The following is a 23148-nucleotide window of genomic DNA, read 5'->3' as shown; positions in this document are numbered from 1 at the left end:
CTATATAAGACATGAATATGGGGCGAACAAATAGTACAATGGAAAACATTTAAATTGCTAAGTGGGAACTCCAATACCAAATCAGACACTGGTCGACTTGTCTTTCTTATTTTATTGTTGAAACAACACATACATACATACATACATACATACATACATACATACATAAATAAATACATACATACATATCTATATTCATATATTCATTTATGTGTGTAGATAGATAGATAGATAGATAGATAGATAGATAGATTATGAGATTATATATATATATATATATATATTTTTTATTATTATTATTTTATTATTAGATATGTTTTTTGAGGTAGATACGTTGTTTGAGGTACATATGTTGTTTGAGGTAGATATGTTGTTTGAGGTAGATATAAAAAATTGAGGTAGATACATTGTTTGAGGTAGATACGTTGTTTGAGGTAGATACATTGTTTGAGGTAGATAAGTTGTTTGAGGTAGATACATTGTTTGAGGTAGATGCATTGAGGTAGATACATTGTTTGAGGTAGATATGTTGTTTGAGGTAGATATGTTGTTTGAGGTAGATACATTGTTTGAGGTAGATATATTGTTTGAGGTAGATAAGTTGTTTGAGGTAGATACATTGTTTGAGGTAGATACATTGTTTGAGGTAGATTCATTGAGGTAGATACGTTGTTTGAGGTAGATATGTTGTTTGAGGTAGATATGTTGTTTGAGGTAGATACATTGCTTGAGGTAGATATAAAAATTTGAGGTAGATACATTGTTTGAGGTAGATACATTGTTTGAGGTAGATATGTTGTTTGAGGTAGACACATTGCGGTAGATACATTGTTTGAGGTAGATATAAAAATTTGAGGTAGAAACATTGTTTGAGGTAGATATGTTTGAGGTAGCTACAGTGAGGTAGATACGTTGTTTGAGGTAGATATATTTTGTGAGGTAGATACGTTGTTAAAGGTAGATATTGTTTGAGGTAGATACGTTGTTCATTGTTTGAGGTAGATTTAAAAATTTGAGGTACAAACATTTAGGTAGATACATTGAGGTAAATATATTGTTTGAGGTCGATACAATAAAGTAGATACAATGAGGTATATATAAAAATTTGAATGTAGATATATTGTTTGATGTAAATACAATGTTTGAGGTAAATACATTGTTTGAGGTAGATACAAAGTTTGAGGTAGACATAAAAACTTTGAGGTAGATACATTGTTTGAGGTAGATACAATGTTTGAGGTAGATACATTGAGGTATATACAATGTTTGAGGTAGATACAATGTTTGAAGTAGATATAAAACTTTGAGGTAGATACATTGTTTGAGGTAAATGCAATGTTTGAGGTAGATACATTGAGGTAGATACAAAGTTTGAGGTAGATATAAAACTTTGAGATGGATACATTGTTTGAGGTAGATACAATGTTTGAGGTAGATATAAAACTTTGAGATAGATACATTGTTTGAGGTAGATACAAAGTTTGAGGTAAATATACAACTTTGAGGTAGATACAATGTTTGAGGTAGATACATTGTTTGAGGTAGTTATTTATGACATTAGATGTCCACCTTGGGCATCCCATCAGCTTCTTCCAATCTCCTGCACCCAAAAGCTGCGTTTTCCTCGTTATTCATCTCCCTAAAAAAAAAAACTTTGATCAGTGAATGTTATAAAAAAAACAAATCTTTTCCCATCACAAGTAGACGAGTCTCACATAGTGTCTGATTCTGAGTAGGACACAATATCAATATTTATGCAAATGGCCAATGTTTTATAACTTAAAAAATATATCTATATTTTTTATTGTTATAAGGCAGACATAAAATAGAATATGACGGTACAAAACATCAATGTCAAAGAATCAATACCGTGAATATCCATAAATAATTTCCATGGAGGCATCACATTGCCATGAACATATATCAACATGGAATGTATGCAAAAACACAAGCAACAATAGAATCCAATATAATAAACAATAATAAAAAATGCAAGTAAACAATCAATAACAATAAAAACTCAAAAGAAAATTACAAACAAAGAATGAAGACTCTGGTAGGTTAATCATATTGGTTGTCTGAGTCACAGTGTTACATAACACAGAAAGGTGCCCAGTACATCTCAAAACTTGATCTGATTGCTATCCCACCTCTACGGCCTTCAAGAGTCACATTGTCTACTAAAGATTCCTAGTTTCCATTTATCAAAGATACCGCACGATAAAAAAAACAACTAATTTTTTTAATGACATTTCACCACTCCTGTTTCAATATCTGTAAGTGTAGATTTTCCATCAAAATATAGGAGCTGTAGAAGATAATAAGAATTTACTCACCGGTAATTCTATTTCTCGTAGTCCGTAGTGGATGCTGGGAACTCCGTAAGGACCATGGGGAATAGACGGCTCCGCAGGAGACTGGGCACATCTAAAGAAAGAATTAGGACTATCTGGTGTGCACTGGCTCCTCCCCCTATGACCCTCCTCCAAGCCTCAGTTAGGACACTGTGCCCGGAAGAGCTGACACAATAAGGAAGGATTTTGAATCCCGGGTAAGACTCATACCCGCCACACCAATCACACCGTATAACTCGTGATAGGAACCCCGGTTAACAGTATGATAACAAAAGGAGCCTCTGAACAGATGGCTCGCAATAATAACCCGATTTGTGTAACAATAACTATTTACAAGTATTGCAGACAATCCGCACTTGGGATGGGCGCCCAGCATCCACTACGGACTACGAGAAATAGAATTACCGGTGAGTAAATTCTTATTTTCTCTGACGTCCTAGTGGATGCTGGGAACTCTGTAAGGACCATGGGGATTATACCAAAGCTCCCAAACGGGCGGGAGAGTGCGGACGACTCTGCAACACCGAATGAGAGAACTCCAGGTCCTCCTCAGCCAGGGTATCAAATTTGTAGAATTTTGCAAACGTGTTTGCCCCTGACCAAGTAGCAGCTCGGCAAAGTTGTAAAGCCGAGACCCCTCGGGCAGCCGCCCAAGATGAGCCCACCTTCCTTGTGGAATGGGCTTTTACAGATTTAGGCTGCGGTAGTCCTACCGCAGAATGCGCCAGCTGAATAGTGCTACAAATCCAGCGCGCAATAGTCTGCTTAGAAGCAGGAGCACCCAGTTTGTTGGGTGCATACAGGATAAACAGCGAGTCAGTTTTCCTGACTCCAGCCGTCCTGGAAACATAAATTTTCAGGGCCCTGACTACATCCAGTAACTTGGAATCCTCCAAGTTCCCAGTAGCCGCAGGCACCACAATAGGCTGGTTCAAGTGAAACGCTGATACCACCTTCGGAAGAAACTGAGGACGAGTCCTCAATTCTGCCCTATCCATATGGAAAATCAGATAAGGGCTTTTATAGGACAAAGCCGCCAATTCTGACACACGCCGAAGCCAGGGCCAACAGCATGACCACTTTCCACGTGAGATATTTCAAATCCACAGTCTTAAGTAGTTCAAACCAATGTGATTTCAGGAACTCCAAAACCACATTGAGATCCCAAGGTGCCACTGGGGGCACAAAAGGAAACTGAATATGCAGAACTCCCTTGACAAAAGTCTGAACTTCAGGCAGGGAAGCCAGTTCTTTCTGGAAGAAAATCGACAGGGCCGAAATCTGGACCTTAATGGACCCCAATATGAGGCCCAACGTCACCCCTGTTTGCAGGAAATGCAGGAATCGACCCAGTTGAAATTCCTCCGTTGGGGCCTTCCTGGCCTCACACCAAGCAACATATTTTCGCCAAATGCGGTGATAATGGTTTGCGGTGACATCCTTCCTGGCTTTGATCAGGGTAGGAATGACTTCCTCCGGAATACCCTTTTCCTTCAGGATCCGGTGTTCAACCGCCATGCCGTCAAACGCAGCCGCGGTAAGTCTTGGAACAGACAGGGCCCCTGCTGCAGCAGGTCCTGTCTGAGCGGCAGAGGCCAAGGGTCCTCTGAAAGCATCTCTTGAAGTTCCGGGTACCAAGCTCTTCTTGGCCAATCCGGAACCACGAGTATAGTTTTCACTCCTCGCCTTCGTATTATTCTCAGTACCTTGGGAATGAGAGGCAGAGGAGGAAACACATAAACCGACTGGTACACCCACGGTGTTACTAGAGCGTCCACAGCGATCGCCTGAGGGTCCCTTGACCTGGCGCAATATCTTTTTAGCTTTTTGTTGAGGCGGGACGCCATCATGTCCACCTGTGGTCTTTCCCACCGGTTTACCAGCATTTGGAAGACTTCTGGATGAAGTCCCCATTCTCCCGGGTGGAGGTCGTGCCTGCTGAGGAAGTCTGCTTCCCAGTTGTCCACTCCCGGAATGAACACTGCTGTCAGTGCTAACACATGATTTTCCGCCCATCGGAGAATCCTTGTGGCTTCTGCCATTGCCCTCCTGCTTCTTGTGCCGCCCTGTCTGTTTACATGGGCGACCGCCGTGATGTTGTCTGATTGGATCAGTACCGACTGGTTCTGAAGCAGGGGCCTTGCTTGGCTTAGGGCATTGTAGATGGCCCTTAGCTCCAGAATATATATGTGAAGCGAAATCTCCTGATCTGACCACAGTCCTTGGAAATTTCTTCCCTGTGTGACTGCCCCCCAGCCCCGAAGGCTGGCATCCGTGGTCACCAGGACCCAGTCCTGTATTCCGAATCTGCGGCCCTCTAGTAGATGAGCCCTCTGCAGCCACCACAGCAGCGACACCCTGGTCCTTGCCGACAGGGTTATCCGCTGTTGCATCTGGAGATGGGACCCGGACCATTTGTCCAACAGGTCCCACTGGAAAGTCCTTGCGTGGAACCTTCCGAATGGAATTGCTTCGTACGAAGCTACCATTTTTCCCAGGACTCGTGTGCATTGATGTACCGACACCTGTCCCGGTTTTTGGAGGTCTCTGACTAGAGATGACAACTCCTCGGCTTTTTCCACTGGAAGAAACACTTTTTTCTGGTCTGTGTCCAGAATCATTCCCAGGAACAGAAGACGTGTCGTCGGGACCAGCTGTGACTTTGGAAAATTGAGAATCCAGCCGTGCTGTTGTAGCACTTCCCTAGAAAGTGCTACCCCCACTACCAACTGTTCTTTGGACCTCGCCTTTATCAGGAGATCGTCCAAGTACGGGAAAATTAAAACTCCCTTCTTGCGAAGGAGTATCATCATTTCGGCCATTACCTTGGTAAAGACCCTCGGTGCCGTGGATAACCCAAACGGCAGCGTCTGGAACTGATAGTGACAGTCCTGTACTACAAATCTGAGGTACTCCTGGTGAGGGGGGTAAATGGGGACATGTAGGTACGCATCCTTGATGTACAGAGAGACCATGTAATCTCCCTCGTCCAGGCTCGCAATAACCGCCCTGAGCGATTCCATCTTGAACTTGAACCTTTTGATATAAGTGTTCAAGGCTTTTAAATTTAAGATGGGTCTCACCGAACCGTCCGGTTTCGGTACCACAAACATTGTGGAATAGTAACCCTTTCCTTGCTGAAGGAGGGGTACCTTGACAATCACTTGCTGTGAATACAGTTTTTGGATAGTCACCAACACTGCCTCCCTGGCAGAGGGAGTTGCTGGTAAGGCCGATTTTAGAAAACGGCGGGGGGGGAGGGGACGTCTCGAATTCCAGCCTGTACCCCTGAGATACTACTTGAAGGGTCCAGGGATCCACCTTCTGAGACGGGCCCCCACCGTACCCGGGTCCGCCTGTGAAGCCCCAGCGTCATGCTGTGGACTTACCGGACGCGGGGGAGGACTTTTGCTCTTGGGAACTGGCTATATGCTGCAGCTTTTTCCCTCTACCTTTGCCTCTCGGCAGAAAGGACGCGCCTCGAGCCCTCTTGTGTTTTTGGGGCCGAAAGGACTGTACTTGATAATACGGTGCTTTCTTTTGCTGTGGGGTAGCTTGTGGCAAAAATGTCGATTTCCCAGCCGTAGCTGTGGAAACGAGGTCTGAAAGACCATCCCCAAACAGTTCCACCCCCTTATAAGGCAAAACTTCCATGTGCCTTTTTGAATCGGCATCACCTGACCACTGCCGAGTCCATAACCCCCTTCTGGCGGCAATGGACATTGCACTTATTTTTGATGCCAGCCGGCAAATATCCCTCTGTGCATCACGCATGTATAAGACAGTGTCTTTTATATGCTCTACTGTCAGCAAAATATTGTCCCTATCCAGGGTATCAATATTATCTAACAGGGAATCTGACCACGCAGCAGCAGCACTGCACATCCATGCTGATGCAATCGCTGGTCGTAATATAATGCCCGTGTGTGTATATATAGCTTTTAGGGTAGCTTCCTGCTTTCTATCGGCAGGATCCTTTAGGGCGGCCGTATCCGGAGACGGTAGTGCCACCTGTTTTGATAAACGTGTAAGCGCTTTATCTACCCTAGGGGATGTTTCCCAACGTGACCTATCCTCTGGCGGGAAAGGGTACGCTGCCAATAACCGTTTAGAAATTATCAATTTCTTATCGGGGGAAGTCCAGGCTTCCGCACACACCTCATTTAATTCCTCAGATGCAGGAAAAACTACTGGGAGTTTTTTCTCACCGAACATAATACCCTTTTTTGTGGTACCTGGGGTACTATCAGAAATGTGTAATACATTTTTCATTGCCTCAATCATGTAACGGGTGGACCTATTGGAGGGTACATTAGTCTCATCGTCGTCGACACTGGAGTCTGTATCCGTGTCGACATCTGTGTCTGCCATCTGAGGTAGCGGGTGTTTTAAAGCCCCTGATGACATTTGAGACGCTGGAACAGTCACAAGCTGAGTAGCCGGCTGTCCTATGTCGTCAAACCTTTTATGTAAGGAGCTGACACTGTCACGTAATTCCTTCCATAAGTCCATCCACACAGGTGTCGACCCTTCAGGGGGTGACAACACACTTACAGGCATTTGCTCTGCCTCCACATCATTTTCCTCATCATACATGTCGACACAGCGGTACCGACACACAGGACACACACAGGGAATGCTCTGACAGAGGACAGGACCCCACAAAGCCCTTTGGGGAGACAGAGGGAGAGTATGCCAGCACACACCAGAGCGCTATATACCACAGGGATATCACCTATAAAGTGTGTTTTCCCCTTATAGCTGCATATATATTATACTGCGCCTAAATTTGTGCCCCCCCTCTCTTTTTTACCCTTTCTGTAGTGCAGGACCGCAGGGGAGAGCCAGGGAGCGATCCTTCCAGCGGAGCTGTGAGGGAAAATGGCGCCAGTGTGCTGAGGGAGATGGCTCCGCCCCTTTTTCGGCGGGCTTTCTCCCGCAATTTTAAGATTTCTGGCAGGGGTTAATATACACCTATATAGCCTCTGGGGCTATATATGGTGTCAGTTTGCCAGCCAAGGTGTTATTTATTGCTGCTCAGGGCGCCCCCCCCCCCCAGCGCCCTGCACCCATCAGTGACCACAGTGTGTGGTGTGCATGAGGAGCAATGGCGCACAGCTGCAGTGCTGTGCGCTACCTTGGAGAAGACAGAAGTCTTCAGCCGCCGATTTTCCGGACCTTCTTGCTTCTGGCTCTGTAAGGGGGACGGCGGCGCGGCTCCGGGAACGGACGACGAGGTCGGGTCCTGTGTGCGATCCCTCTGGAGCTAATGGTGTCCAGTAGCCTAAGAAGCCCAAGCTACCACCACTTAGGTAGGTTCGCTTCTTCTCCCCTTAGTCCCTCGGTGCAGTGAGCCTGTTGCCAGCAGGTCTCACTGTAAAATAAAAAACCTAAATTATACTTTCTTTCTAGGAGCTCAGGAGAGCCCCTAGTGTGCATCCAGCTCAGCCGGGCACAGAAATCTAACTGAGGCTTGGAGGAGGGTCATAGGGGGAGGAGCCAGTGCACACCAGATAGTCCTAATTCTTTCTTTAGATGTGCCCAGTCTCCTGCGGAGCCGTCTATTCCCCATGGTCCTTACGGAGTTCCCAGCATCCACTAGGACATCAGAGAAAAGTTTTTACCGCAGTCGGTTTGGGGGGACTCTAGAGGTCCAATCACGGCCGTAACTAGGGGGTGCTAGGGGGGTAGGCGACCTGGGCTCTGGATTGGAGGGGGCACCAAGACCCCCTAACACCCTCTCCCTATGCGCCAACGGTAGCAGCTTAGAGCCGTCGGAGCTGCCGCAGTTCTGTGATTAAACTGAAAATAAACTACAGCTCCCAGCATCCCTCGGGAGCTGTAGTTTACTTTCAATTTCCTGTGTGCAGTGTGCTGTGCGCGGGGAAGCACGAAGTCTCTCTCTCTCCTCTGAAGCAGAGCCGGCTGGCTGCTGATGTCCCCTCTATTGTGACCTCCCCGTGCTTGCCCTGCGCTACTGGGGTAAGGAGAACGCACGGAGGACTGTAGACTAAGGCTGGGTCCCGGGATCACCCGGCACAATAACTTTTTTTTTTTTTGCCGTGCGCTTGACGTCATGACGTTAGCGCACTGGAGAATCGTGTACACTGCGGAGCCAGCTGCTGCCTGCCTGCCGCCGGTACATGAGAGGGATCGGCTGCAGGAGTACAAGTGGTGAGGGTAGAGGTTGCTGCAGGGGTACAATTTGAATTGGGGTACTATGGTGTGGCCTTCGGAGCATGCTGCCCCTCGATTAAGTATGGGAGGCTAGGGGGATGGATATGAAATTTATGTTAGAAAAGGCAATTTTTCAGGTAAAAAGATCTGAAAGATATATATATATATATATATATATATATATATATATATATATATATATATATAATATTTTATTCATTCATTTATTTATTTATTTGGGGGGGGGGGGGGGGAATGACTACCTTGCCCCGGGTGTCAAAAATCCCAGTTTCGGCCCTGGTCCAATGGATAAGAATGGCCTTCTTAGCTACTGTAACTATGGTTGTTCATAATGGTAAAATAGCTTATATGGTCCCAGTACACAATTATCAAAGTTAGCACAGAGTAATGCTAAAGGTTCCGCCGGTATTTGCAATGAAAACAAAGAATTGACATACTGTAGAATCTTTCCCCAAAATGTATGTATTTTTCCACACTCCCAAATGTTGTGACTAAGCGTAGCATTAGAAATATGACATTTGGGACACTGGCCAGTTTCATCAGCAATCATATGACGTCTCTGGCCTAGCGCGATATATCACTTTCACGTGCACTTCTTGAAGAAGTGCTGATGAAAGATATTTAAGTGTAGAGTCATAATATTTAATAATAGGGTCAGAATCTACCATCGAGGGGATTATCTGCTTCCAAGCCTCTGTATTTCCCAACCACAGAGATAACGGGTCACAAAGCTGTAAATCTAACATAAGCATCTCGGTTTTATACGAAAACTTAGGGGATAAACGTACTACAGTACCCAACCCACAATCTGTTGTGCGGATAATCACACATTTACACGTGAGCACGGTACAATAATACTTACCTTCCATAAAGTACCCCACTCTTATGAAGGGATTTGAATTAAGAAAGATCCAAAGATTGGGACACTATTTCTTATTTTTGAGGGAATTTGGACATTGGAAAGACCACTCACTATCACAAGATGCAAGAAATAGAGGACTAAGAAAGATTGACCGACTACACGGATTTTATCTAGCGTCCAGATACTCTAAAAAATTTACTAATTTGTATGGTTTATTTGCATGGTTCAGTTGTGCGCAGCCGTGATACACCATCTTTTTGTTTCATTTCGAGGATAAAAATCTGTTACATGCCACTTGGGACGTAGGGTTTATATAAAAGGTAGGGTTTGTAGAAAATGTTAGTGAAGTGATCCGGAAACACAAAACAGCAAGTGTTTCAAAGAGATGGTCCCAAGTCACCAAATCAAATACTGTTTCAGCAAAAGGCACCGTCAGAGCCTCCAGATGACCTCAACCACAGCTGTATTGTAAATACCTTACAAAGACTGACAACAGAATGCCTACCCCATATGAACCCTGTCTGATCTCCATGAATTACAGAGGGAAGAATACATTTGACTCTCTCTGACATTATTTTTGTTAGGGTTTTATAACCTATATTTAAGACAGAGATGGACCTGTAGGATCCAGGAAGTTCTGGGTCTCTGCTTGGTTTAGGTAGTACCTTCAATGTGGGAGTATTAAAATGTACTGGTAAGGTATGAATAGATATTTTACAGTTATAAACAATGTTTTATAACTTTTAACTATAAAGTGGCACAGGGCATGTGGCCTAGAGTCACGGTACTGATTGAGACTTGTGGAGATGTATTGGGTTCTCCTGGGCGGCAGCTATTCATATGTCTTGTTTGTGTTATGCGAGTGTCGTGGGCATGTGACCAGGGATGGGCTGGCAGGACTATTACCCTGAGTCTTGTGATCTTGGAGCATAGCCACAGTCACCCTGCCAGTGCTGCCTCTGTGTACTGGTGGTCAACAGCTGCCGGGTACTAGGACCCAGCATCTTCTGCGCATGCACGGCTCATCACTGCATCTTTACTCTACGCTGCACTGCTGCAAGGAAGAGGAGCATGCAGCCTAATAAGAAGGTAAATTAGAGGGGGTTGGCTCTTGAAGTGACTCAGGAGGCTGGAGCGATGGGGCAGGAGGCTGGAAAGAATGGGGGATGGTGTGACAAGGGGCAGGAAGCTGGAGAGACATGGGGTAGGAAAGATGGAGCTGGAGTATTTTGTTCATTTGTTTTCATTTTGTATTTTCTTTAATAAAGTGAGAGTTAATTACTGTATATGTTTAAATAATAGCACAAACATTTTATTACTGTAACACAGCCCAGCAGCTATAGACTCTTCTAGCAAATTATTTGCCTATAACTGTGCTTTCTCCCTGGTCTCTAATACCCTTAGTAAATACTAATTATTTCCTGGTGTAGCATTTCTCTTATTATAATGTTACACTTAGTAGTATAATGATAGTTACTAAACACAGGATGAAAAGCTATTTCCATACAGAAGATGACGGGAACTTTACAGCTTTTGGGCCTAGAGCACAATGCTGCTACAGGAAATTATCTCATCCTATGGGAAATAGATAGAGAGGCAGAGTTTCTGTAGCCCCAGGTGCAGGCAGATATGGAGGTGCTGTTTCTACATCATAGCAGAGACCCGAAACCTACCCCAACAACCAGAACATGGAAGATGCACATATTCCATTGTATCTGACAGCAACTTACCTGTGAGGGGAGTCTGTGCTGGTTACTATGGGCATGTCACCATCCGGGTCCATGCAGTCAGGGGAGGGCAGGCTCTCTGCCACCATCAGGCTAGCCTGGGGGATCTCATGTGGTGGCTCCTGCACCTCAGCTTCCTCAAGCAGTTCTTCAGGCTTGGTCTCACACACCTATGGTAACAGGTGCCCAGTGAGAAATGATAAAGACAATGGAGACATTTCCACACCAAACTATGTATTAAAATATAACTGGAAGAAATGAAGATATAAAGCATCAGTAAAATGTGTTCCTGGTTCTATGTGTGAGAGCAGAGGGTGTGGTTCATCAAATCGACAGTGTCTAGGTCGACAATGTTTAGGTCGACCACTATAGGTCGACAGTCACTAGGTCGACATGGATGGAAGGTCGACAGGGTTTATAGGTCGACATGTGCTAGGTCGACAGGTCTAAAGGTCGACATGAGGATTTATTTATTTTTGGGTGTCGTTTTCTTCGTAGAGTGACCGGGATCCCAAATTAGTGCACCGCGTCCCCTCGCATGGCTCGCTTCGCTCGCCATGCTTCGGGCATGGTGCCTTCGCTCCGCTACCGCTTCGCTCGGCACACTTTACCGTTCCAATCGTAGTCCACGTGGATCGTTAAGTATGAAAAAATTCAAAAAAAGAAAAAAAATGTGAAAAACTCATGTCGACCTTTAGACCTGTCGACCTAGCACACGTCGACCTAGAAACCCTGTCGACCTTCCATCCATGTCGACCTAGTGACTGTCGACCTATAGTGGTCGACCTAAACATTGTCGACCTAGACACTGTCGATCTTCAGACCGGATCCCGAGAGCAGAAGAGGAAACCTGCAACCTGTAAAGCTACAGACATACAGTGGTGTCCTTTTCTGTTGTTGCCGCGATGTATACGATCCCGCTATGCATACCTTACAATGGGAATGGTCAATCACTTATCTCAGCATTACTCATGTCCACTGGTGTATCCGATCACTCCACCATCGGATAAACATGGACTCCTCTAGCAGCCCCTGACTGGTGCAGAGTTTCCAGCGTCACTTTTTGTAATAATGACTAACGTGGCTGCTGAAGAGACATGCCCATGGCACTACCTTCAGGTCACCTCCCAGTCTCCACCCTGAAACACCCAGGTATGGTAAGCGCCATCTCAGGTAGTAGCATTTTCATATGCAGGTGCGCACACCATCACACTCACACTTGGTGCACAGTAAGTGTTTCCAAGTCTTGTGCAGTAGCAAAGAATCGCTCATCTGCACAAACATCGCCGCTTTCATATCAGGAAATCCCCAGCACCATGTTCTATCAGATAATTAATTCATCTAAACTATTTTTGTTATTGGTATGAATAACATATTTGCTGATACGGGTCATACCATGTGTATCATTGGTTTCCTTTTTTCAAACTGTTGCTTGTGGAAACTGTTCAGTAATAAAACAAACAAGACACAATGTGCTATGGTTCTGTGACCCCGAGTCTCAGTGTTCCATAGTTCTGTGACCCCCAAGTGGCAGTATGAATTGTGATCCCACATGCCAGTGTGCCATTGTTCTGTGGCAGTGTAACATCTTTCTGTGACCCCTGGTGGTAGTATGCCATTGTTCTCCAAGTAGCAATGTGCCAATGTCCTGTGACCCTAAATGGATATGTGCTTTCGTTCTCTGACCCCAGGGGGGCAGTGTGCCATAGTTCTGTAACAAGTGGCATTGTGCCATTGTTTTGTGACGAGTGGCAGAGTGCCTTTTTTCTGAAACTTCAATTGGCAGTGTGCCATTGTTCTGAGATCACAAAAGAGTTCCAAATAATGTGTCATACATAGGACAGTAAAGTTGTCTAAGAAACAGATTCTGTGACTACACCTATTGTGATCCCAACACAAAGATTGCAGACACTCAACTACAGTGGCCATCCACATAAAATGATGGTGGTCATCAGAGTGTCTCTATATTTTTGGCAAGTATAGTGGTCACTGGGATGCTTTCTGTATTGTAAGTCAATCACTGAGATGCTATCTGTATATTACATTATTTAGTGGGATATTATTTGTATAGTATGTCATTAACAGGTATGCTCTCTGTATAGTATGTGGTCACTAGGATGCTCTCTGTGATGTATGGTGGTCTGTGTCCTGAAAGGCTGCACTGACAGTTTGTCTTTGATCTCTGTTCTAATGTTTTTTCAACATTAATGATTAAAAGAAATTTAATTTATAGGTTTATAAACTTTTATACCTCACATCATGGGGAAAAAAGGGAATAAAAGCATAACTATGTTTTACATACTGTAATTATACTGCCCATGTCTTCACATACCTTGTCCATACTGGTGTGTTCACATGCGTTCGATGTCTTGGTATATTCATTAAGCAGCTCTGCCATGATCTTATTGCAGATCGCTTGCTGCTTCACTCCATCAATGTCAGGAGCCACACTATACAGAGAGAGAAGTATTAGTCCCCCTGTCACAGTCACTGTATTCCAGATCCCCATAGTGCTGTCTCTCTAGTTATAGCGGCATATTCTGCACTGGAGCAGGTATGTTACTTAGAGACTGGAGGGGTGGCACAGCCGGGAGACATCACTCACACTATTCCCTGACTCCAATGCACCAATGGTAGTCCTGCCTCTGATCACAGCCACTTACTGCCTCTAATTAAAACACAGGTGTAATGTTTTCTGAATCACTGCTGTATGTGAATGAAAGGCAGCTCACAGCCGTGTAACTGGTGCTGTCAGAGTCTGCCTGACTGAGTGCCAAACTGAGGAAAGCACAAGGGGTTGGGGGCCCTGTCAGGGACAGAGCAAAGGCTGCTGTGTTCCTGCCTCCACAAAGGTACATGCCCCCTGTTCTCCACACCGCACAGGACACTGTGCTTGTACCCGTCCCCCACTGTCTCTCCCTGTCACCCTTTGCCTGCCTCTGTCACCCTTTGCCTCTCCCTGTCACCCGCTGTCTCTCCCTGTCACCCGCATTCTCTCCCTGTCACCCACTGCTGTGTGGCATATTGTGATTTTGGGGTGAGGTGGAGGAGGGCGGGCCCAAATTATATTTTTGCACTTGGGCCCACCACTCACAAGGTCCGCCACTGATTTCCAGGTGTGTCACATGTTTGTGTCACATGTCAGTGTCTGTAGTAATTGTTAGCAGGACAGTGACGTCCTATCCCAATCTATGAATGTCTCAGATACAAATATTTCTCATATATTAGCCACAGCAATGTATCTGTATGTAGTCCTACAGATGACATAAACAGCAGGTTAGACCAGGTGTACATTTCATCTTATGCCCATGTATTTAGCAGAACTCTGCTCATTGTATTGTACTTGCAAATGCCCATCTCCCCTTAATAAATCGTCTCACATTTATGATCATTTGCCTTAATGCCCTAATAATAATACCCAGCTTATCGCCAACAGAGACAAGTCCCTAAAAGCCATGCCTCTCACAGCTTGTTATATAGAACACTATGGGGACGGCTGCTGCTAGCGCTGTTACTCACAGAGGAAAAGATCTCTCAATATCTCCTGTTTCATAGCTTTGATAAGTAGACAGGAAATGTAATTCTCCCACAGACATATCTTATATAGATCTCACAGAGATTCACAGTACATATGTGTCCTGGGTGTGGTATACATTCATAATGTCAACATGAGAATGTCAGCATGGTTTTACTATCGACATGCTTGACATCTTGATGTTGACCACATCAGCATTCATCACGTCGACACTGATGAAATGTCAACATGATTAGAAAGTCCACCAAATGTCCCTGGTGGTCTGGTGACATACATATACATAAACTTATAAAAGGTTCCTATAACGAGACTTCCATGCAAACATCAGAGTAATACTATATGCAATCTCACCGGAAGCAGTTTGGTCCAAACACTATGGCCAGATTGTTGGCATCCATTTTGTTGTCTGCGCTATGTGCAGCCACCTGTGCCAGGAAATGGCAGATGTAATTCAGCAGGCGGTAATGGGCTTCTGGCAACTCATTTATCACTTCCATCCAGCTGCGTTCTGGTGGTGTGTCTCCTTCATTCTCTGTGATAACAACAAGCAAGAGTCTGAGCGCACACTGCAGAGCAATCCCAGTCACGTAGGGCAAGTAATGCTCTATATCATTAATCCATTCAGTGTCGGACTGAGACATGAAGGGCCAACCGGGGAAATCCAGTGATAGGGGCCCATACTTATGGGAGTGGCCAGCCTACAAAGGGGGTGTGGCCAGCCTCCACAGAGCCTTGAAATACACAATTGTCTTTTGCAGTGTAATACAACATATCTACCATGTATAATACAAGGGCACAGTCTGGAACCTGATCCCTAGAGGAAGAAGTGGGCCCTAAGGCAGTGGGGCCCACCGGTGGTTTCCCCTGTACCCCTGTGGGCCAGTCCGACCCTGAATCCATTCCAATTGTAAGCTACTGTAATGTACCTGACGTGAAGTAATGTCTGTAGACCACTGGGTGAGACTAATAATAATAATAATAATAATAATAATCATACTAATAACAATAAAGGCCTTAAATGAATCTGTTTTTGTTAATTCTCATTTATAAAAACCCCATGAGATTTGATACCACGGGAGGAAAATCCTCCAAGCATCTGTGCTGCTACTTCTGAATGTCACTAAGCTGAGTGTGTTGCTTATTTTCTGCCTGGTGAGCTGCATCACAGAACGCTATTATTCAGTCCTCGTAGTCACAATCATTTCCATAATGTCACTTCATGTTTTATTGGCCCAGCAGCATCATAGTTACTGTTATGCTGGTCCCTTATCCCTCGTCATAGTCACCTGAGGGGACACGGTGCACAGCTATGGCAGAGTCTCTGTAGCATGGGTAACATCACCTAATACCTGCCACTAGCTACATGTTACTCAGTGCCCATATGTAATGTGTGCCCCGCCAATCTCTTTCTGTGCTTACATTTATTACAGATATATTTAAAAAAAAAAAAATTATCTAGAACTTTGTCCATGGTTTTGAGGTCCTTAAATTGCTCTATGATCATGATGTGTAATACAAATTGCACTCACCCTGGTAACACTGCATCAGCTGGGTAACTGCTGCAGCGGAGATTAGCCCGTCCGGGATCTCTCTGAGGAAGAGCTTCAGGAGACTGGCAGCGGCAGGGACATTCCCTTGCTCCGGTAGCGTCACTGGCTCACTCCGATCATATTTCTCACGGAGTTCATTCACCAGTCTGACGTTTCCGTTTACTCGGAAGATGCCTTCATAACTTATCCCTGAAAGCATACAACATATAAACTTCTTACAGAGTGACACTTACTTGTACTTTCTATGGGGTATATGTAATAGGTTGTGAGTTCTGTGAGGAGGCCCAATCTCACCTGTAGACTTAAAGTGGTATAAAGTGGTATAATGTAAAAGGTAGAAACAGTCACATGAACACATTACATTTGTGATAAGAACATCAATAATTACAAGGAGAATTAGTTCCCTTATTGCAGATGATACCACTAACATTAATAACAGTCAGGGGAGATAACAATGTGCTGGTATAAGCACAGGCAGTTACTCCTGACTGTAATGAGAGAAACATAACGTTAGCTCCGCAGAGATTTCATTCATATAACATAGCACAGACATCAGTCAGGTGATCAGGGGAACCTAGGAGACAGCATGGACAGAGCGCTATAACAGAGCTGAGAGGAGTGGAGATTAGCACCACACTAGCACTACCCACTATATACAGGGAGGAGAGCGGCGCAGCTGGGTGCAGACAGCGCGATCAATACAACACGTGACAAGCACCAGATTAATCTGTATAAGAATCTACCTATCTCTTCATTCACAGCAAAAGGGTTCACAATGCAGAGGAAAATAAGATTTTACTTACCGATAAATCTATTTCTCGTAGTCCGTAGTGGATGCTGGGACTCCGTCAGGACCATGGGGAATAGCGGCTCCGCAGGAGACAGGGCACAAAATTTAAAAGTTTGACCACTAGGTGGTGTGTACTGGCTCCTCCCCCTATGACCCTCCTCCAAGCCTCAGTTAGGATACTGTGCCCGGACAAGCGTACACAATAAGGAAGGATTTTGAATCCCGGGTAAGACTCATACCAGCCACACCAATCACACCATACAACTTGTGATCTGAACCCAGTTAACAGTATGACAAACGTAGGAGCCTCTGAACAGACGGCTCACAACAATAACAACCCGATTTTTTTGTAACAATAACTATGTACAAGTATTGCAGACAATCCGCACTTGGGATGGGCGCCCAGCATCCACTACGGACTACGAGAAATAGATTTATCGGTAAGTAAAATCTTATTTTCTCTGACGTCCTAGTGGATGCTGGGACTCCGTCAGGACCATGGGGATTATACCAAAGCTCCCAAACGGGCGGGAGAGTGCGGATGACTCTGCAGCACCGAATGAGAGAACTCCAGGTCCTCCTTAGCCAGGGTATCAAATTTGTAGAATTTTACAAACGTGTTCTCCCCTGACCAAGTAGCTGCTCGGCAGAGTTGTAATGCCGAGACCCCTCGGGCAGCCGCCCAAGATGAGCCCACCTTCCTTGTGGAATGGGCCTTGACAGATTTAGGCTGTGGCAGGCCTGCCACAGAATGTGCAAGTTGAATTGTGCTACAAATCCAACGAGCAATCGTCTGCTTAGAAGCAGGAGCACCCAGCTTGTTGGGTGCATACAGTATAAACAGCGAGTCAGATTTTCTGACTCCAGCCGTCCTTGAAATATATATTTTCAATGCTCTGACAACGTCCAGCAACTTGGAATCCTCCAAATCGCTAGTAGCCGCAGGCACCACAATAGGCTGGTTCAGGTGAAACGCTGAAACCACCTTAGGCAGAAAGTGAGGACGCGTCCGCAGTTCTGCCCTGTCCGAATGGAAAATCAGATATGGGCTTTTATACGATAAAGCCGCCAATTCTGACACTCTCCTGGCTGAAGCCAGGGCCAGTAGCATGGTTACTTTCCATGTAAGATATTTCAAATCCACCGATTTGAGTGGCTCAAACCAATGGGATTTGAGAAAATCCAAAACTACATTAAGATCCCACGGTGCCACTGGGGGCACAACCGGGGGCTGTATATGTAGTACTCCTTTTACAAAAGTCTGGACTTCAGGAACTGAAGCCAATTCTTTCTGGAAGAAAATCGACAGGGCCGAAATTTGAACCTTAATGGACCCTAATTTGAGGCCCATAGACAATCCTGTTTGCAGGAAATGTAGGAATCGACCCAGTTGAAATTCCTCCGTCGGGGCCTTCCTGGCCTCACACCACGCAACATATTTTCTCCAAATGCGGTGATAATGTTGTGCAGTCACCTCCTTCCTGGCTTTTACCAGGGTAGGGATGACCTCTTCCGGAATGCCTTTTTCCCTTAGGATTCGGCGTTCAACCGCCATGCCGTCAAACGCAGCCGCGGTAAGTCTTGGAATAGACACGGTCCCTGCTGAAGCAGGTCCCGTCTTAGAGGTAGAGGCCACGGATCTTCCGTGAGCATCTCCTGAAGTTCCTGGTACCAAGTTCTTCTTGGCCAATCCGGAGCCACGAGTATCGTTCTTACTCCCCTTTGCCGTATAATTCTCAGTACTTTTGGTATGAGAGGCAGAGGAGGAAACACATACACTGACTGGTACACCCATGGTGTTACCAGAGCGTCTACAGCTATTGCCTGAGGGTCTCTTGACCTGGCGCAATACCTGTCCAGTTTTTTGTTGAGGCGGGACGCCATCATGTCCACCATTGGTCTTTCCCAATGGACCACAATCATGTGGAAGACTTCTGGATGAAGTCCCCACTCTCCCGGGTGCAGATCGTGTCTGCTGAGGAAGTCTGCTTCCCAGTTGTCCACTCCCGGGATGAACACAGCTGACAGTGCTAACACATGATTTTCTGCCCAGCGGAGAATCCTTGCAGCTTCTGCCATTGCCCTCCTGCTTCTTGTGCCGCCCTGTCTGTTTACGTGGGCGACTGCCGTGATGTTGTCCGACTGAATCAACACCGGCTGACCCTGAAGCAGAGGTTTTGCCAGGCTTAGAGCATTGTAGATTGCTCTTAGCTCCAGTATATTTATGTGAAGAGACGTCTCCAGGCTTGACCACACGCCCTGGAAGTTTCTTCCCTGTGTGACCGCTCCCCAGCCTCTCAGGCTGGCATCCGTGGTCACTAGGACCCAGTTCTGTATGCCGAATCTGCGGCCCTCTAACAGATGAGCACTCTGCAACCACCATAGCAGAGACACTCTTGTCCTTGTGGACAATTTTATCCGCTGATGCATCTGCAGATGCGATCCGGACCATTTGTCCAGCAGATCCCACTGAAAAGTTCGTGCATGGAATCTGCCGAATGGAATCGCTTCGTAAGAAGCTACCATTTTTCCTAGGACTCTTGTGCATTGATGCACAGATACTTTTCCTGGTTTTAGGAGGTTCCTGACTAGATCGGATAACTCCCTGGCTTTCTCCTCCGGAAGAAATACCTTTTTCTGAACAGTGTCCAGAATCATCCCTAGGAACAACAGACGTGTCGTCGGGATCAGTTGGGATTTTGGAAAATTCAGAATCCACCCGTGTTGTTGGAGCACTACTTGGGTTAGTGCTACTCCGACCTCCAGCTGTTCTCTGGATCTTGCCCTTATCAGGAGATCGTCCAAGTAAGGGATAATTAAGACGCCTTCTCTTCGAAGAAGGATCATCATTTCGGCCATTACCTTGGTAAAGACCCGGGGTGCCGTGGACAATCCAAACGGCAGCGTCTGAAACTGATAATGACAGTTTTGGACCACGAACCTGAGGTACCCTTGGTGTGAAGGACAAATTGGAACATGAAGGTAAGCATCCTTGATGTCCAAGGACACCATAAAATCCCCTTCTTCCAGATTCGCTATCACTGCTCTGAGTGACTCCATCTTGAACTTGAATTTTTGTATGTACAGGTTCAGAGATTTTAGATTTAGAATCGGTCTTACCGAGCCGTCCGGCTTCAGTACCACAAATAGCGTGGAGTAATACCCCTGTCCCTGTTGTAGGAGGGGTACCTTGACTATCACCTGCTGAGAATACAGCTTGTGAATGGCCTCCAATACCGTCGCCCTGTCGGAGGGAGACGTTGGCAAAGCAGACTTTAGGAAACGGCGAGGAGGGGACTTCTCGAATTCCAACCTGTAACCCTGAGATACTACCTGCAGGATCCAGGGGTCCACCTTGGCAGATATGGACATCGCACTTACTCTTGATGCCAGAGTGCAAATATCTCTCTGTGCATCTCGCATATAAAGAAATGCATCCTTTAACTGCTCTATAGTCAGTAAAATACTGTCCCTATCCAGGGTATCAATATTTTCAGACAGTGACTCCGACCAAGCCACGCCAGCACTGCACATCCAGGCTGAGGCGATTGCTGGTCTCAGTATAACACCCGTATGTGTGTATATACTTTTTAATGTATTCTCCAGCCTCCTATCAGCTGGATCCTTGAGGGCGGCCGTATCAGGAGACGGTAACGCCACTTGCTTTGATAAGCGTGTGAGCGCCTTATCCACCCTAGGAGGTGTTTCCCAGCGCGCCCTAACCTCTGGCGGGAAAGGGTATAATGCCAATAACTTCTTTGAAATTAGCAGTTTTCTATCTGGGGTAACCCACGCTTCATCACACACTTCATTCAGTTCCTCTGATTCAGGAAAAACTATCGGTAGTTTTTTCACACCCCACATAATACCCCTTTTTGTGGTACTTGCAGTATCAGAGATATGCAAAGCCTCCTTCATTGCCGTGATCATATAACGTGTGGCCCTACTGGAAAATACGTTTGTTTCTTCACCGTCGACACTGGATTCAGTGTCAGTGTCTGGGTCTGTGTCGACCGACTGAGGTAAAGGGCGTTTTACAGCCCCTGACGGTGTCTGAGACGCCTGGACAGGTACTAACTGGTTTGCCGGCTGTCTCATGTCGTCAACCGACTTTTGTAGCGTGCTGACACTATCCCGTAATTCCATAAACAAAGCCATCCATTCTGGTGTCGACTCCCTAGGGGGTGACATCACCATTACAGGCAATTGCTCCGCCTCCACGCCAACATCGTCCTCATACATGTCGACACACACGTACCGACACACAGCAGACACACAGGGAATGCTCTGATAGAAGACAGGACCCCACTAGCCCTTTGGGGAGACAGAGGGAGAGTTTGCCAGCACACACCCAAGCGCTATAAATATATATATAGGGACAACCTTAATAAGTGTGTTCCCTTTATAGCAGCTCAAATATTATAAATATCGCCAATAAGTGCCCCCCCTCTCTGTTTTTACCCTGTTTCTGTAGTGCAGTGCAGGGGAGAGTCCTGGGAGCCTTCCTCGCAGCGGAGCTGGGCAGGAAAATGGCGCTGTGTGCTGAGGAGAATAGGCCCCGCCCCCTTTTCGGCGGGCTTCTTCTCCCGGTTTTTTTGGAACCTGGCAGGGATTAAATACATCCATATAGCCCCAGGGGCTATATGTGATATATTTTAGCCAGAATAGGTATATTACATTGCTGCCCAGGGCGCCCCCCCCAGCGCCCTGCACCCTCAGTGACCGCTGGTGTGAAGTGTGCGGAGAGCAATGGCGCACAGCTGCAGTGCTGTGCGCTACCTCATGAAGACTGAGACGTCTTCTGCCGCCGGTTTCTGGACCTCTTCTCTATTCGGCATCTGCAAGGGGTCGGCGGCGCGGCTCCGGTGACCCATCCAGGCTGTACCTGTGATCGTCCCTCTGGAGCTAGTGTCCAGTAGCCTAAGAAGCAAATCCATCCTGCACGCAGGTGAGTTCACTTCTTCTCCCCTAAGTCCCTCGTTGCAGTGATCCTGTTGCCAGCAGGACTCACTGAAAATAAAAAACCTAACAAACTTTTTCTAAGCAGCTCTTTAGGAGAGCCACCTAGATTGCACCCTTCTCGGACGGGCACAAAAACCTAACTGAGGCTTGGAGGAGGGTCATAGGGGGAGGAGCCAGTACACACCACCTAGTGGTCAAACTTTTAAATTTTGTGCCCTGTCTCCTGCGGAGCCGCTATTCCCCATGGTCCTGACGGAGTCCCAGCATCCACTAGGACGTCAGAGAAATACCCAGCAGCAAAGTAAAGACAAATGTGACTTTAGAGCACTAGACCCATTATATCAGTAAGTGTTATAGGTAAGTGATTATATATATAAACAATCAGACTATGCATAACAGCTAAGGAAAGCTTACCTTCACTGCGCAAGTACTCCACCATGCTCCACACCACTGCTGGCACTCCATCCATCATCAGGCCGTCTTTCTCCAGCTCAGCGAGTGGCACACCAAACACCTTCCCGCTGGGTATGGGGGGCTGTACTGTGCCAGGGTCTGTTGCCACTCCTTTTTTCACCTTCTTCAGCCTCGCAGTTTTGCTTGGCTATAGAGAGCAGAGAGAAGAAGGGACATCATGAGCTGTGGCTACATAAGACTCCGCAGTACAAGCATTCTCTGCCATGGAAGCAATAATACAGAACAGGGCAGAGGAACCAGCAGTAACTTTACCATTGTGGATTATAACTTATTGTTACAGTTATAATAATGATGGTAATGTATCAGTGAGGCACCAGGAGGCATGGGCAGTTAGTGACAGTTAGAGTTGTGCGTGAGGAGAAGGGGCAGGAGACAGCTGCTGGCAGGAGGAGGCGCACACTGCAGCCGTTACCTCAGTGCCTCATACAGCTGAAAATGAGAGAGGGTCTGCATGTGTGACAGAGGCAGAAATGCTGAAGAACCACAAAGCCCAGCAAGGGGAGATGGACGCTTCAGTGCCGATACTGTGAGAGCCTGTGAGGCTAATGGTGAAACGTGAGTCTTACACTATACAACATACCCAAATTATGAGACACTGCTGCCTAGGATTTGTGCAGGGGGAGATATAGGAGAGGCACATAATGGTGTAAATATCTCATGTCCTGTGCTGGGGAGGAACTTAAATAAATTTCCATT

At 46.0% G+C, this 23148-nt stretch overlaps 1 protein-coding gene and 1 long non-coding RNA gene across 4 annotated transcripts in view; one reads left to right on the top strand and one right to left on the bottom strand.

Annotated features, from left to right (window-relative positions):
- Positions 1–220: 220 nt before the first annotated feature.
- Positions 221–23148, bottom strand: part of LOC134909772 (protein FAM13A-like) — a 27933-nt gene continuing 5005 nt past the window's right edge. For 2 of the 3 annotated variants that reach the window (XM_063917043.1, XM_063917026.1), the window contains exons 2-7: positions 22393–22579; positions 16206–16415; positions 15028–15208; positions 13474–13591; positions 11145–11311; positions 221–1639 (exon numbers count right to left, since the gene is read on the bottom strand). In XM_063917043.1, coding sequence (XP_063773113.1) covers positions 1558–1639; positions 11145–11311; positions 13474–13591; positions 15028–15208; positions 16206–16415; positions 22393–22450 — 816 coding nt within the window. In that variant the 5' untranslated portion in view covers positions 22451–22579 and the 3' untranslated portion in view covers positions 221–1557. Of the gene's footprint in view, positions 1640–11144; positions 11312–13473; positions 13592–15027; positions 15209–16205; positions 16416–22392; positions 22580–22704; positions 22957–23148 lie in introns of those variants that run through there. The other variant, XM_063917036.1, reaches the window with a different exon arrangement.
- The window catches only part of LOC134909789 (uncharacterized), a 24486-nt gene continuing 24010 nt past the window's right edge, over positions 22673–23148 (top strand). Inside the window, exon 1 of the long non-coding RNA XR_010176027.1 lies at positions 22673–23007. This is a non-coding gene — a long non-coding RNA (uncharacterized LOC134909789). The remainder of the gene's footprint in view (positions 23008–23148) is intronic.

The sequence above is a fragment of the Pseudophryne corroboree genome, chromosome 1 (genome assembly GCF_028390025.1).
Source record: "Pseudophryne corroboree isolate aPseCor3 chromosome 1, aPseCor3.hap2, whole genome shotgun sequence".
Lineage (NCBI taxonomy): Eukaryota > Metazoa > Chordata > Amphibia > Anura > Myobatrachidae > Pseudophryne > Pseudophryne corroboree.
Note: the sequence above shows the minus strand (reverse complement) of the source record. Positions and strands in the feature narration are given on the sequence as shown.